Below are 16,115 nucleotides of genomic sequence, written 5' to 3' on the forward strand. Positions count from 1 at the left end.
GAGCCTGCTCCGCCATTCAATAAGATCATGGCTGATCTTTTCGTGGACTCAGATCCACTTACCCACGCTCCCACCGTATCCCTTAATTCCTTTATTATTCAAAAAGATATCTACCTTAGCTTTAAAGACATTTACTGAAGAAGCGTCAACTACTTCACTGGGCAAGGAATTCCATAGGTTAACAACCGTCTGGGTGAAGAAGTTCCTTCTTAATTCAGTCCTAAATCTGCTCCCTCTAATCTTGAGGCTATGCCCTCTTGTCCTAGCTTCACCTGCCAGTGGAAACATCCTCTCTACTTGTATCTTATCTATTCCCTTCATGATTTTATATGTTTCTATAAGATACCTCCTCATTCTTCTGAACTCCAATGAATATAATCCCAATCTACTCAGTCTCTCCTCATAAGCCAACCCCCTCAACTCCGGAATCAACCTAGTGAACCTCCTCTGCACCCTCTCCAGTGCCAGTATATCCTTTCTCAAGTAAGGAGACCAAAACTGCACACAGTACTCCAGGTGTGGCCTCACCAGTACCTTATACAGCTGCAACATAACCTCTCTGCTTTTAAACTCAATCCCTTTAGCAATGAATGACAAAATTCCATTTGCCTTCCTAATTACTTGCTGTACCTGCAGACCAACCTTCTGCGATTCATGCACAAGGACACCTAGGTCCCTCTGCATAGCAGCATGCTGCAACTTTTTACCATCCAAGTAATAATCCTTTTTACTGTTACTCCTACCGAAATGAATGACTTCACATTTATTAACATTGTATTCCATCTGCCAGACCTTTGCCCACTCACTCAATGTATCTATGTTCCTCTGCAAAGTTTCACAGTCATCTGCACACTTTGCTCTGCCACTCATCTTAGTGTTATCTGCAACTTTGACACCCTACACGTGGTCCCCAACTCCAAATCATCGATATAAATTGTAAATAATTGCGGTCCCAACACCGATCCCTGAGGCACACCACTAGTGACTGATTGCCACCCAGAATAGCACTCATTTATCCCCACTCTCTGCTTCCTGTTAGTCAACCAATCCTCTATCCATGCTAATACTTTACCCCTGACGCCATGCATCCTTATCTTATGCAGCAGCCTCTTGTGCGGCACCTTGTCGAAGGCCTTTTGGAAATCTAGGTACACCACATCCACTGGATCCCCATTGTCCACCTTGCTCGTAATGTCATCATAGAATTCCAAAAGGTTTGTCAAGCATGACCTGCCCTTCATGAACCCATGCTGCATCTGCCCAACGGGACAATTTCTATCGAGATGCCCTGCTATTTCTTCCTTGATAATAGACTCAAGCATCTTCCCCACTACAGAGGTTAAGCTAACTGGTCTATAATTCCCCATCTTTTGTCTACCTCCCTTTTTAAACAGTGGCGTCACATCTGCTGTTTTCCAATCTGCTGGGACTACCCCAGAGTCCAGCGAATTTTGGAAAATTACCGTCAGTGCACCTGCTATTTCTCCCGCCATCTCTGTTCGTACCCTGGGATGCATTCCATCAGGGCCAGGAGACTTATCAATCCTTAGCTCCATTAGCTTGCCCAACACTACCTCTTCCGTAATAATGATTGTTTCCAGATCCTCACGTACGTTCGTCTCTTTGTCAATTACTGGCATGTTATTAATGTCCTCCACTGTGAAGACCGATAGAAAATACCTGTTCAATGCCTCGGCCATTTCATCATATCCCATAACTAAATTCCCCTTTTCATCCTCTAAAGGACCAATGTTTACTTTAGCCACTCTTTTTCGTTTTATATATTTATAGAAACTTTTGCTATCTGTCTTTATATTCTGTGCTAGTTTTTTCTCATGTTCTATCTTACTTTTCTTTATAGCTCTTTTTGTAGCTTTCTGTTGACCTTTAAAGTTTTCCCAATCTTCTAGTTTCATGCTGCTTTTGGCCACTTTGTATGCCTTCTCTTTCAATTTGATAGCCTCCCTTATTTCCTTAGACACACATGGCAGATTACCCCTTTTCTTCCAGTCCCTCCTTTTCACTGGAATATACTTTTGCTGAGCACTTTGAAAAATTGCTTTGAAAGTCAATACCTTGTGATGCTTTACTATATTAAATGTGCGATATAAATGTATGTCAGTAATTGTGGAAAGGATATGTCTCCATTGAGATTATAGCACTATCTCTGGAGCAAGTAAAACAAACAGTTCTTGCCTATTGATTTTGATATACTGATGCATTGCAGCATTATCAATCCAAGGTTTTTATACAGATGATGAACAGCCCTTGCGGTATTCTGGGCCATTGTGACCAGCTGAATTGTATATAATCACAACCTGTAACCTCATGGCCTGGCATATGCCTTCCTCTGTGATCACCATTAAGCAAGGTGACTAATCCTGGTTCAGTACAAAAGGGCATGATAGGAACAGAACCTGACATGCCTTGCAATTATGTATGTACCTAGTGAAGCTGCTGCACAGGACTACCTGCAGGCTGGGCCTGAAAAGCAGCAAACTATTGACCGTTAAATAGGTCCACAACTAACAACAACAACAGCATATATTTATAAAGTGCCTTTAATGTAATAAAACATCCCATTACAGGAGTATTATAAAACAAAATATTGGACTGAACCACATAAGGAGATATTTGGTCAGGTGACCAAAAACTTGGTCAAAGAGGTAGGTTTTAAGGAGTGTCATAAAGGAGGAAAATGAGGTAGACAGGCAGAGAGGTTTAGGGAGGTTATTATAGTTCTTAAAGCCGGGGCAACTTAAAATCGGGGATGTTCAAGAGGCCAGAATTAGAGGAGCACAGGTATCTTGGAGGGTTGTGGGGCTGGAGGGGATTAGAGATAGGCAGGGGCGAGGCCATGGAGTGATTTGAAAACAAGGGTGCGAATTTTAAATTCAAAACATTGCTTGACCGGGCTCTAATATAGGTCAGTGAACAAAGAGATGATAGGTTAATGGGACTTGGTGTGAGTTGAGACATGGGCAGCAGAGTTTGGATGACCTCAAGTTTACGGATGGTAGAATATGGGAGACCAGCCAGGAGTGTGTTGGAATCATCAAGTTTAGAGGTAATGAAGGCATGAATAAGGGTTTCAGCAGCAGATGAGCTGAGATGCGAGAAGTTGGATGATATCGTGGAAGTGGCAATGGACTGTCTTAGTGATGGGCAAGTATAAGGTCAGAAGCTCATTTCGGGGTTAAATGTGACACCAGGATCACGATTAGACTTTTTTAATCTCAGACTGTTGCCAGGGAGAGGGATGGACTTAATAGCCAAGGAATGGAGTTTGGAGCAAGGACTAAAATGATGGCTTCAGTCTTCCCAATATTTAATTGGAGGAAATTACTACTCATCCAGTACTGGATGTCGGATAAGCAGTCTGATAGTTTAGCAACAGTGGAGGAGTTAAGACAAGTGGTGGTGAGATAGAGCTGAGTGTCATCAGCGTACACGTGAAAACTAACGCTGTGCTTTCGGATGATGTCGCTGAGGGGCAGCATGTAGATGCGAAGTAAGAGCAGGCCAAGGATAGATCCTTGGGGACACCAGAGGTAACTGATCAAAACAAAGCTCTGTAACCCTACCTCATCCAGTCAAGAATGGACAACAAACAGGAAGGATGGACATCCCCATTCTCAGGCATGGCACAGCAAAGGCTGTAATTTTCCTAGTGTCTTTAGCCAAAAGTGCTCAGTGGATAATCCTGCTCTGCCTTTTCCCTGGGTCCCCACCAGATTCCAATGTCTAGACAAAAGCAAAATACTGTGGAAGTTGGAAATCTGAAATTTAAAAACTAAAACCACTGGAAACGCTGAGCAGGTCAGGACACATCCAGGAATGTAGGAGCAGGAATATTCTGTTTCACCGCCTCAAGCCTGTTCCACCATTCAGTGAACTCATGGCTGATCTGTGACCTAACTCCATATCCCTGCCTTTGCCCCATATCCCATAACACCTTTGACTAACCTGCGGAGAGAGAAACTGAGTTAACTTTTCAAGTTGATGACCTTTCATCAAAACTGGAAGATGTTGGAGATGAAATTTTTAAGCAAGTACTGAGCTGAGGAAAGGCAGGGTGGTGGGTGTGGTGGAGAGGGAGCAGGAAAAGAACCAAAGGAACAAGTCTATGATGGAGTGGAGTACAGGGCTGATAATGCAGTGTAAAAGGCAGTGATAATGAGGCCAGTAAAGAAACAAAATATGGGTTCAGAGGAGATGTCTAAACAATTTGGTTTATTCCGTAAGACATATCTTGAGTGAACTAGAACGGCAAAGATTAAGGGCTTTGACAGCATCCCAACTAAGGCTTGTTCACAAGCCCTCGTGCTTCCCTCGTTCCACTGTTCCATTACTGCTATAGTATATATCTACCTCACAATATGGACAATTTCCACGATACATCCTATCCACAATTACTACCCTATCAGCCTCATCCCAATCATAAGGAAAGTGATGACACTGAGAGCTCATTTATTGAGTGATGTGTATTCACTGAATCTCCATTTGAGTTTCACCAGAAGCACTCTGCTTTGACCTCATCACAGCCTTGCTATAGCCATGGCATTCAGTTCTTGCATCCAGAGGAGAGGCAAATAGCTTTCCTCAACATCAAGGCAACCTTCAGCCAAGTGGGACCCCTAGCAAAACGAAAGTCAATTGGGTCAAAAGGGAAACTCACCAATGGCGAGAGCTGTATTGACTAAAAGGAAGATGACTGTGACTGTCAGACGCTGATTGTCACAGCCCCAGGCCATCACCGCCAGAATTCTTGGGCCCAACCATCTTCTAGTGCTTCATCAATGATCTCTATGTGATAACATTGGGGTGAGACATTCAAAATGATAATGGTCCCAATGAGTTGGAGAATCCCAATCTTCTTCCGACACCCCTTCCCCCACTTCCCCACTTTGCCATTGCTACTTTCACCAGTGCATTTTTTTTAAACTTTAGCCTGTTTCTTCTCCACACTCAAGTTTTGCCCTCGATCCTGGAAGTTTTGACCTTTTTTGAAGAACAACCTTTCATGTGGGGTGTAATCACCCGACTTTTGAAATTCTACACAATGCTATAGGTTTTACTATTCTTAACTCTGATACTATTTGTGTAACAATGTGGTAAATAGCAGTCAACATGGAAAAGGCCTGCCTGATAATTCAGAAGTTGGTCAGCCAGGCCTTTTCCATGTTGACTGCTATTTAGCATGTGATGGTTATACAGATAATCCTCAAATTTACTCCGATAATTGATGTCATTATTTTATGTGGAATTGAAATAGGACTAATGAACCTGTAACATCTCCAGGTCATACGCTAACCTGATATGTACATGTGTTTCTATTCCTTCATCACCACTGGGTTAGTATCCTGGAATTCCCTACCGAGCATCATTGCGGGAGTAACATCACCACAAGGGCTGCAAGAAGGCTTGTCTGTACCTTCTCGGGGGATACTGGACATTGCCAGCATTGCATAAACTCTGAGAACAAATAGCTTAACAAAAGCAGTGTGTGAAATCCTGAGCATAAACCCTTTTCTCAGTATCCCCTATCTACCTGGCTTGGTTGGTTGTATTGTATAATTCAAGTAAATGTTTTAAAAAGAAACACTCTGCTGAAGATGCCCATAGCCATTTGAAATGACAGATCAACACTTCATTGTCTAAAGTTAATTCGTTAATGTGAATGGCTGTGGAAGGGGCAGGCCAGTTTGCAAATGTCCCCTGTTCACTCAGTCCAGTTGTTCTGAGCCCACCTGCTCAGTCTGACTGGGTGGTTCCTGGGCCTGCTACTCACTCTTGCATCTATTCCAAGTGCTTGTCAACCTGGCTGTTCACCCAGTTTGTCAAAGTACTTCCTAGTCCTGCCATCCTTGTCTGTTCCCTGTTGGGTGGAAAACCCCCCACAAGGCAGTCGGACACAGTCACCCACCCAAGTGTGTTCTGGCCCACCTACCCTCAGTACTTTCCCATCTGCCTGACTGTTTTTCTTCCCATTGAGAGGTCAAGGGGAAGAGACTGAAGTAGTGAGGCCAGGCTTGTTTGTGATATACATGAATGATTTGGAGGAAAGTATAGGTGGTCTGATTAGCAAGTTTGCAGACGACACTAAGATTGGTGGAGTAGCAGATAGTGAAGGGGACTGTCAGAGAATACAGCAGAATATAAATAGATTGGAGAGTTGGGCAGAGAAATGGCAGATGGAGTTCAATCAGGGCAAATGCGAGGTGATGCATTTTGGAAGATCCAATTCAAGAGTGAACTATACAGTAAATGGAAAAGTCCTGGGGAAAATTGATGTACAGAGAGATTTGGGTGTTCAGGTCCATTGTTCCCTGAAGGTGGCAACGCAGGTCAATAGAGTGGTCAAGAAGGCATACGGCATGCTTTCCTTCATCGGACGGGGTATTGAGTACAAGGGTTGGCAGGTCATGTTACAGTTGTATAAGACTTTGGTTCGGCCACATTTGGAATACTGCGTGCAGTTCTGGTCGCCACATTACCAAAAGGATGTAGATGCTTTGGAGAGGGTGCAGAGGAGGTTCACCAGGATGTTGCCTGGTATGGAGGGCGCTAGCTATGAAGAGAGGTTGTGTAGATTAGGATTATTTTCATTAGAAAGACGGAGGTTGAGGGGGGGACCTGATTGAGGTGTACAAAATCATGAGAGGTGTAGACAGGGTGGATAGCAAGAAGCTTTTTCCCAGAGTGGGGGATTCAATTACTATGGGTCACGAGTTCAAAGTGAGAGGGGAAAAGTTTAGGGGGGATATGCGTGGAAAGTTCTTTACGCAGAGGGTGGTGGGTGCCTGGAACGCGTTGCCAGCGGAGGTGGTAGACGCGGGCATGATAGCGTCTTTTAAGATGTATCTAGACAGATACATGAATGGGCAGGAAGCAAAGAGATACAGACCCTTAGAAAATAGGCGTCATGTTTAGGTAGAGGATCTGGATCGGCGCAGGCTTGGAGGGCCGAAGGGCCTGTTCCTGTGCTGTAATTTTCTTTGTTCTTTGTTCTTTGTTCAGGCTGAAGGAAGGGCAAGATTTGTCTTCAAGATGTACCAGTATTCTTAGCAAGAGGGATATGAGAAGCTGAGCATTTTTCTGATGGGGTTTGACCATTATTTGTGAAATACTGAATGAGATTTATTTTTGGTGATGTTTATTGCTAAGGTGGGCTTAAATTTTGCACTCGAGCATAAGGATTTTCTCCAACTAATTTAGCGGTGCCCCTCACAGTTGACGCACTTTAAGGGAATGCTCTTCCCTCTGGCTCATGCCCACCTAAATGCACCTCTTCGTCTTCTTATGCTGTGCCTTCTCTATTATTGCTTTCCTGTGCACTATCCTATCTGTTCTACTCACGCCAACACTCTCCAGGGTTGATTCTGCAGGTCAGACATGGGCAGGGAGCACATGTCAGGAAAAGCCTGCAGTGCCGGTGATGTCTCAACCAGCTGTGCCTGCAAGTGCTCCTTTGTGCTGGGAGTGCCCAACCACAATGTTAGTCCAACAATCACCTCCCTTTGCCACTCCACCTGCCCTCAGCCCCACTCCCATTGGTCAGCACCCCCTGATTGACAGCACCAGTCTTCCCAGCAAGTCCTGCCTCCTGTGCACTCCTATTTGATGGAGGTCCACGCGCAGGCAACCTGTTTTGATTTGTGGATTGACAGGCCCGGTCCAGACCTTTAGCAGGCTGGATTCTGGACCATGAGCCGTAGGGCCTTGCCCGATGCCCCAATGATCCTGATCCTTTCTAATTACTTTCGTTCCTGGTAACTTAACTGTCTTGCTCCAAGCCTGTAAGTTTGTTTTATATTAACCGAGCCACTAGGTTATTTTAAATCACAAGTTTAAAGGCTTGGAATTACCATGGACCTCAAAATTTGTTACCATGGACACTGATGTCCATGTACAGACACGTTGCCAATCCCTGCCATGCAGCCTGTTCCATACAATTGGAACACCTTGTCTATCACAATGCATTCATTGCCCACCCAGAGCCATGTCATCTCCTGGGAGATGTGGAAAACAAGCTAAAAACCCAAGCCACTTCGGGGGGAAAACTTCTGGAAGGTTCCTCTCTGACCCATTTGTTGATCAAAACTAGTCCAGGAGAGCAGTCTATGTCACCAGGTACCTATCTCTTGTACAAGGTGATTGCCACCCCGGCCAGAAACGAGTCCAGTTCTTTTCTTTTTCAGAGATACAGCACTGAAACAGGCCCTTCGGCCACCGAGTCTGTGCCGACCAACAACCACCCATTTATACTAATCTGGCATTCACCCCATGTTCCTACCACATCCCCCTACCACCTACCTATACTAGGTGGAGCACGGGGAGCACCCGGCGAAAACCCACACAGTCACAGGGAGAACTTGCAAACTCCGCACAGACAGTATCCAGAATTGAACCCAGGTTGCTGGAGCTATGAGGCTGTGGTGCTAACCACTGCACCACTGTGCTGAGGAGGTTAGGAGAATTTTTATTTATATTTGGGGTGATAAGAACATGGAATGCCCCAGCAGAAACCATGGGAGATGCAGAATCCACAATTGCCTTTCAATAAAAAATAGATGAATACTTGAGAGAAGAACATTTGTAAAAGGCATTTTGAGAGCCAGCACAAGGTTGATTATTAATTGTATTATTGTATTCAGATGGTGGGTATTAATTGTGCTTATATTTATTATAATATGAGTTGTCCTTCTCCTACATGAGCTGCTGAGCCTCACCAACTCTTTCTACATGACCATCCAGTCCATTGATACTGTCTCTGCTTTTTCGCACTGACAGCTGACAAAGACTTTACTATCTGGTCTATAGCTGGGTGCTTTAGTAGAGTTTTCCTTCTCCTAGGTAGGCTGCCATCCAAGGCTGATGCGCCTCACCTATTTTTCAGCCATGCTCTTGTATGTACTCAAAGATCTGGACATAGGAATACACAGTCAATCCAGGACAGACAGCAACCTCTTCAATCTGCAAACTTCGAGTCTGGCACAAAGATCAAGGAACAGCTACTCAGTGAACTCTTTGTTTGCCGATGACTCTGATCTCATAGCTCTCATAGCACACAATCCAGAGGACATCCAGCTGCTTGTTGACTGCTTTGCCCAAGCCTCCGATCACTTCAGCCTTGTAATAAGTCTGGAAAAGACAGAGATCTTGTACCAACCTACTCCTGGCCACAAACTTCAAGACCTCACAGTCACAATCAACAATAGATCCCTCAATGCAGTTCAGAAGTACTGAAATCTGGGGAGTATCCTCTCCAGCAACACCACGTTGGATGATGAAATAATTGCCCATTGACTGGCAAAGGCAAGTTCAGCAATCGGCAGCTTTCCCACCGGCTTTGGCGAAAACATGGAGTCTGTCTCAAAACAAAGATCAAAGTCTACAAGGCAGTGTTCTCACATCACCGGCTGAATTTTATTATCCCACTGTCAGGAACGGCAGCAGGTGTGCAAAATGAGGGCGGTAATTCCTGTGACGTCAGAGGCTGCACTGCCACGATTACACGGCTGTCAGCCATTTAGCATCGCGGCAATGACCGTCATCCCAATCACGTGGCGGGGCAGCTGTGCAGACGCCGTTCACGGTATCACCTGATGTTGGAGCAAGTGCTGACGCCATCTTTAAAAGGCTGCCAGACCTGCATATACCATCTCTATTCTCCTTGGATCTTCAGTTTCCTTCAAAAGCTAAAGTAAACCTGTAGGATGCCTGCAGTTGCTCTATAACATGGATTTATGTTGATCTGACAATTTTACAATAAGTGAGAGCCATCATTACCATCCCAATACCATTTAAACTACCCAGTAATGCCCTTCCCCCAGACAAATACAACCTATACATTCTCTGAGTCCGCCCCTTTCAAACAAGGTCCACTTGCAGTGTTCCACCACCCTGCCTCAAAGACAATGCACTTGCAGTGTTCCCCTACCACCTTGACAAACCAGCCCCTTGCAGATTCAGCATAGCGGCAATGTCCACTGCAAACCCCACTTCCCCTACATAACTCCAGTGAAGTGACCTTCCCTCTCGAGGCACTGAAGACTCTCGCCATGGTGGCTTCAGCGTTTGAAAGACACGAAACTGAAGGCACGCGAGCGCTGCACGTCAAACACAAAATTAAGTCCGCCTCATTGAATCATGGTGAATAACATTCAAAAATATGCAAAAACATATAAATGATGCCATTGCATCGGGGTGGCAGTGCCACCATGGTACTTCGCCACCTCCGACAAAATCGGAAGCGTAAATTACGTCGCTGGTTCCATAACGGACGCGTCATCAGGGATTCTCCGGCTCCTCCCCGTAATGATCCCACCTTCAACAGGAGTGTAAAATCCATCCCCACATCTATACAGCAATGAGGCATGGACAACTTACTGGTGTCACATAAAGCAACTAGTTGCATTTTACCTTCACTGCTGAAGATCTATCTGCAGCATAAATTGGCAGGACAAAGTCCTGGAGAAGTCTCTGTCATCAGCAATCTCAACATTTGAGGAGAACAGAGTCGGGTCCCTGCAGGACGAGTGAGCACCCGCAAAGCCAGTGCCTTCACCCACCCCTCCAACAGAGACCTCTTATGTAATATTTGTAATTGGATCTGCAAATCAAGATTTGGTTTAACATCATCTATGAGACGAACCAACCTAGATAGTTGAACAACCGGTCTCCTTGCTGAACACTCATCTGTCTAAGGGACAGGAGAATCCGTCATGTATAGCAGCCGGACTGAGTGAGGGATTGTTGGTTGGAGGTGTGCAATATGTGTAAATAAAATCTTAGAAATGTATCAAGACCAAACTGCAGTGTTCTGTCCTTCGCTGTCTGGCTATCTCAGCTGTAACATCAATGGGTCTGATTGGGCTTCGTCTGTGCTCCCTAATGCTGTTTCCATGATTCACGTGTGTAGTATTAATTCTTAAGTGCTGAAACAAATGAAACCTGATTTTTGCCACCATAATCTTAATTTTATTAAATGTACTTCTCATTTCTGTGCGGATGGTTCAATGAAACCAGCCACAAAGGACGTGTAGCCACTGGGATGATATAAACTTATCCTCCAAGTTACAGTAAGCAATGCCACAGGGGATCTGTAGCACACAAATAAAGTCTTGCACTTCGCATCCACCTGCTACACGCCAAAGTTTCAGCTTTAATTACATGTACAACACAAACAAAAGAGCTATCTCTTTGTGAGCTTTTGATTTGAAACCATGAATCCAGAGGAAGCTGTAACTGCTAACACGTAACTATAACCTATTAAATTATTGTATTTACCTATTTCGAGAGTAATTAACCTAAGAAAGGACAGTCTAAGTTGAACATACTTCCATTTTAACAACTGAATATCGCAATTGTGCTTGAGACTCCAGGATATCATTGAGCAAGACGAGGGCAATCCGCCAGCATATTTAAATATGAATTAACAGAGTTGAGTGATTGGAATACTACAATCTATAAACATGCCAGGAAGATTAGGAGACCTGTAGGACACTTTACTGATAACATTCTAAATACAAACAGAAACGTGGGATAATTTTCTGATCGCATTAAGAACTCTATTGTGTTGTGTTTTGACTGTAGCTATGGATGACCTATCTTACTCCCACCCTGGTGCGGAAAGGTCTTGAGAAGACACTGAAAAGCCTGCAGCTGGACTACGTTGACTTATACCTTGTGCACTGGCCTATGGGTTTGAAGGTAAAAACAAAATCAGTTGGTGTACCCATGATAGGTGGAGCTTCGAATGACCAGTGGGTGAACAGCCTAGTATAGTACTGAGCTAAACAAATGAGAATTCCCAGGTTTAATCCTCAGTCTCTGCTGAGTTAGCTGATCTTAGCAGGGGCAGCAGTCGAGGCTCCACGGAGTTCGTGTGTTTAGAGTAGGAAAATTAAGCAGTGTTCCCATTTCTGATCGTTGTCCAGCTCTCCCAGTGAAAGTTCCATCTGTGTGGATCTCACAGTTAGGGATTCAGTGGCTATTTTCTTTGAATAGGACTCAAACATCATCTGCCTGAAAATGTATTTTGAGCCAAGGGCTGAGCTGTTGGGTGATAATTTCCACAGTCCCATGCTCGATTGGCCATAGACACATGAGAGGTGTTTTAAAATTTGCACAGGCCGCAATCATTGGTCATTCAGGAGACATCTAGGACCTTGGTATTGAAAACATTTCTTATTTCTCTTTGGTCTTTGACGAGGGGCTTTTTAAGAGTCAACACACTCACCAGAAGTCAGTCAGTAAAGCAAGATAGGCGGTGGCATAGTGGTATTAGCACTGGGCTAGTAACCCAGAGGCCCAGGGTATTTCTCTGGGGACATGGGTTCGAATCCCACGACGGCAGAAGGTGGAATTTGAATTTAATTAATAAATCTGGAATTAAAAGCTAGTCTAATGGTGACCATGAAACCATTGTCGATTGTTGTAAAAACCCATCTGGTTCACTAATGTCCTTTAGGGAAGGAAATCTGCTGTCCTTACCTGGTCTGGCCTACATGTGACTCCAGACCCACAGCAATGTGGTTAACTCTTACATGCCCTCTGAAATGGCCTAGCAAGCCATTCAGTTGTACCTAACCGCTACAAAGTCAATAAAAAGGAATGAAACCAGACGGACCACCCAGCATCGACCTAGACACCGGAAACGACAACGGCAAACTCAGCCCTGTCGACCCTGCAAAGTCCTCCTTACGAACATCTGGAGGCTTGTGCCAAAGTTAGAAGAGCTGTCCCACAGACTAGTCAAGCAACAGACTGACATAGTCATACTCACGGAATCATATCTTACAGACAATATCCCAGACACTGCCATCACCATCCCTGGGTATGTTCTGTCCCACTGGCAGGACAGACCCACCAGAGGTGGTAGCACAGTGGTATACAGTAGGGAGGGAGTTGCCCGGGGAGTCCTCAACATAGACTGCTGACCCCATGAAGTCTCATGGCATCAGGTCAAATATGGGCAAGGTAACCTCCTACTGATCGCCACCTACCGCCCTCCCTCAGCTGATGAATCAGTACTCCTCCATGTTGAACACCACTTGGAGGAAGCACTGAGGGTGGCAAGGGCACAAAATGTACTCTGGGTGGGGGGACTTCAATGTCCATTACCAAGAGTGGCTCGGTAGCACCACTGCTGACCGAGCTGGCCGAGTTCTAAAGGACATAGCTGCTAGACTGGGTCTGTGGCAGGTGGTGGGGGAACCAACACGAGGGAAAAACATACTCGACCTCATCCTCACCAATCTGCTTGCCGCAGATGCTTCTGTCCATGACTGTATTGGTAGGAGTGACCACCGCACCCTCCTTGTGGAGACGAAGTCCCGCCTTCACATCGAGGATACCGTCCATCGTGTTGTGTGGCACTATCACCATGCTAAATGGGATAGATTTCGAACAGTTCTAGTAATGCAAAACTGGGCATCCATGAGGCGCTGTGGGCCATCAGCAGCAGCAGAATTGTACTCAACCACAATCTGTAACCTCATGGCCCAGCATATCCCCCACTCTACCATTACCATCAAGCCAGGAGACCAACCCTGGTTCAATGAAGAGTGCAGGAGGGCATGCCAGGAGCAGCACCAGGCATACCTCAAAATGAGGTGTCAACCTGGTGAAGCTACAACACAGGACTATCTGCGTGCCAAACTGCGTAAGCAGCATGCCATAGACAGACCTAAGCGATCCCATAACCAACAGATCAGATCTGAGCTCTGCAGTCCTGCCACATCCAGCCGTGAATAGTGGTGGACAATTAAACAACTAACTGGAGGAGGTGGCTCCACACATATCCCCATCCTCAAAGATGGGGGAGCCCAGCACATCAGTGTGAAAGATAAGGCTGAAGCATTTGCAACAATCTTCAGCCAGAAGTGGCGAGTTGATTATCCATCTCGGCCTCCTCCTGAAGTCCCCAGCATCACAGATGCCAGACTTCAGCAAATTCGATTCACTCCGCGTGATATCAAGAAACAACTGAAGGCACTGGATACTGCAAAAGCTATGGGCCCTAACAATATTCCGGCAATAGTACTGAAGACCTGTGGTCCAGAACTTGCCGCACCCCACGCCATGTCTGCAGGAACACGATATTCAAATCTCTAGATAAAGGGGAAAAAACGTACCCAATATCGCCCTCATCCTGATGGTCACCTTTGTCTGTGCCTACATCAAGCTGTGCGTATGTCCCCGGTACGCAAACGCCAACTGTTACTATGTGCTGAGGTTTTTTTTATTCATTCATGGGATGTGGGCTTCACTGGCTATGCCAGCATTTATTGCCCATCCCTAATTGCCCTCGAGAAGGTGGTGATGAGCTGCCTTCTTGAACCTCTGCAGTCCATGTGAGGTAGGTACACCCACAGTGCTGTTAGCAAGGGAGTTCCAGGATTTTGACCTAGCAACAGTGAAGGAACGGCAATATAGTTCCAAGTCAGGATGGTGTGTGACTTGGACGGGAACTTGCAGGTGGTGATGTTCCCATGCATCTGCTGCTCTTGTCCTTCTAGTTGGTAGAGGTCACGGATTTGGAAGGTGCTGTCTAAGAAGCCTTGGTGCGTTGCTGCAGTGCATCTTGTAGATGGTACACACTGCTGCCACTGTGTGTCGGTGGTGGAGGGAGTGAATGTTTGTGGATGGGGTGCCAATCAAGCGGGCTGCTTTGTCCTGGATGATGTCGAACTTCTTGAGTGTTGTTGGAGCTGCGCCCATCCATTCTATCTGTCCACGTTCTATCTGTCCCTGGTGTTGCGAAGGATGGGTCTGGCCACTTCATTCAGTTAGACTGTGCCGTACCATCTATCCTTATATTTTCTTATGTTTTATACTATTTTGTTTTATACTATTCCTGTGAAGTCCCTTGGGACATTTTATTATGTGAAAGATGCAATATAAATAAAAATTGTTGTTTTTCGTGCCTTGTCATACCTTGCATTTATCTTTTGCAGCCGGGAGATGTGATTAACCCACAAGATGAAAACGGGAAGTATTTGTACCACCCAACAGACCTGTGTGCCACCTGGGAGGTAAGCTGGGGCACATCCTCACTCTCCCCTCTCTGCATTGTGTAACATTCCTCTTGTTAATGAGTCAGAAACTGAGAAACAACAAAATGCCAGCAGCAAAGCAGGATGTCAGAACACAAATAATCTAGTCTAAATTTGAGACAAACTTTTACATGTACTCAATAGATTGTGCTTATGAGTTGAGTGCAACAAATGGGTACTTGTTTTCTGCTGGTCGAGTATTATTTAAGTTGAAATGCCCAGCATGTGACCCTGTCATAGGCCTTTAATTATACCACTTTTAATCATACTGCCTCCTATTAATTCATTCCATTCTTCAATGTTCTGTGTGCAGTTTGATCAGATCTGAAAATTTCTCACCTCTCTGTGAATGTTTTTTATTCATTCATGGGCTGTTGGCACCACTGGCAAAGCCAGCATTTATATTCCATCCCAAGGTTGTGGTAAGCACCCTTGTTGAACCCTTGTAGTCCATGTGCTGTGGGTACATCCACAGAACTGTGAGGAAGGGAGTTTCTAGACCTGGCGACGATGATAAATGGTGATAAAGTTTTAAGTCAGGATTGTGTATGACTTGCAGGTGGTGGTATCTTCATGGTCTGGTGCTCTTGTTCCTCTAGTTGGTAGATGTGTATTTTAGAAGGTGCTGTCGAAGGAGGCTTGGTGAGTTGTTGCTGTGCATCTTATAGATGGTACACACTGCTGCCATTTGTGCTAGTGGTGGAGGGAGTGAATGTTTAAGGATGAGGTGTCAGTCAAGCCAGCTGCTTTGTCCTGGATGGTGTTGAGCTTCTTGAGTGTTGTTGGAGATGCACTGATCCAGGCAAGTGAAGATTATTCTATTGCACTCCTGACTTGTGCCTTATAGATGGTGGACAGGCTTTGGGGAGTCAAGAGGTGAGTTACTCGCTGCAGAATTCACAGCCTCTGACCGACTCTTGTAGCCACAGTAGTTATGTGGCTGCTCCAGTTCAGTTTCTGGTCAATGGTAACCCCCAGGATTGACAGTGGGAGATTCAGCGATGGTAATGCCATTGATTGCCAAGGGGAGATGGTTAGATTCTCTCTTGCTGG

At 45.2% G+C, this 16,115-nt stretch overlaps 1 protein-coding gene across 1 annotated transcript in view; it reads left to right on the forward strand.

Annotated features, from left to right (window-relative positions):
- Positions 1-16,115, forward strand: part of LOC137379900 (aldo-keto reductase family 1 member D1-like) — a 75,600-nt gene that overhangs the window by 18,523 nt on the left and 40,962 nt on the right. The window contains exons 3-4 of the mRNA XM_068051303.1: positions 11,599-11,715; positions 14,964-15,041. Coding sequence (XP_067907404.1) covers positions 11,599-11,715; positions 14,964-15,041 — 195 coding nt within the window. The remainder of the gene's footprint in view (positions 1-11,598; positions 11,716-14,963; positions 15,042-16,115) is intronic.

Source organism: Heterodontus francisci, chromosome 18, assembly GCF_036365525.1.
Source record: "Heterodontus francisci isolate sHetFra1 chromosome 18, sHetFra1.hap1, whole genome shotgun sequence".
Classification (NCBI taxonomy): Eukaryota; Metazoa; Chordata; class Chondrichthyes; order Heterodontiformes; family Heterodontidae; genus Heterodontus; species Heterodontus francisci.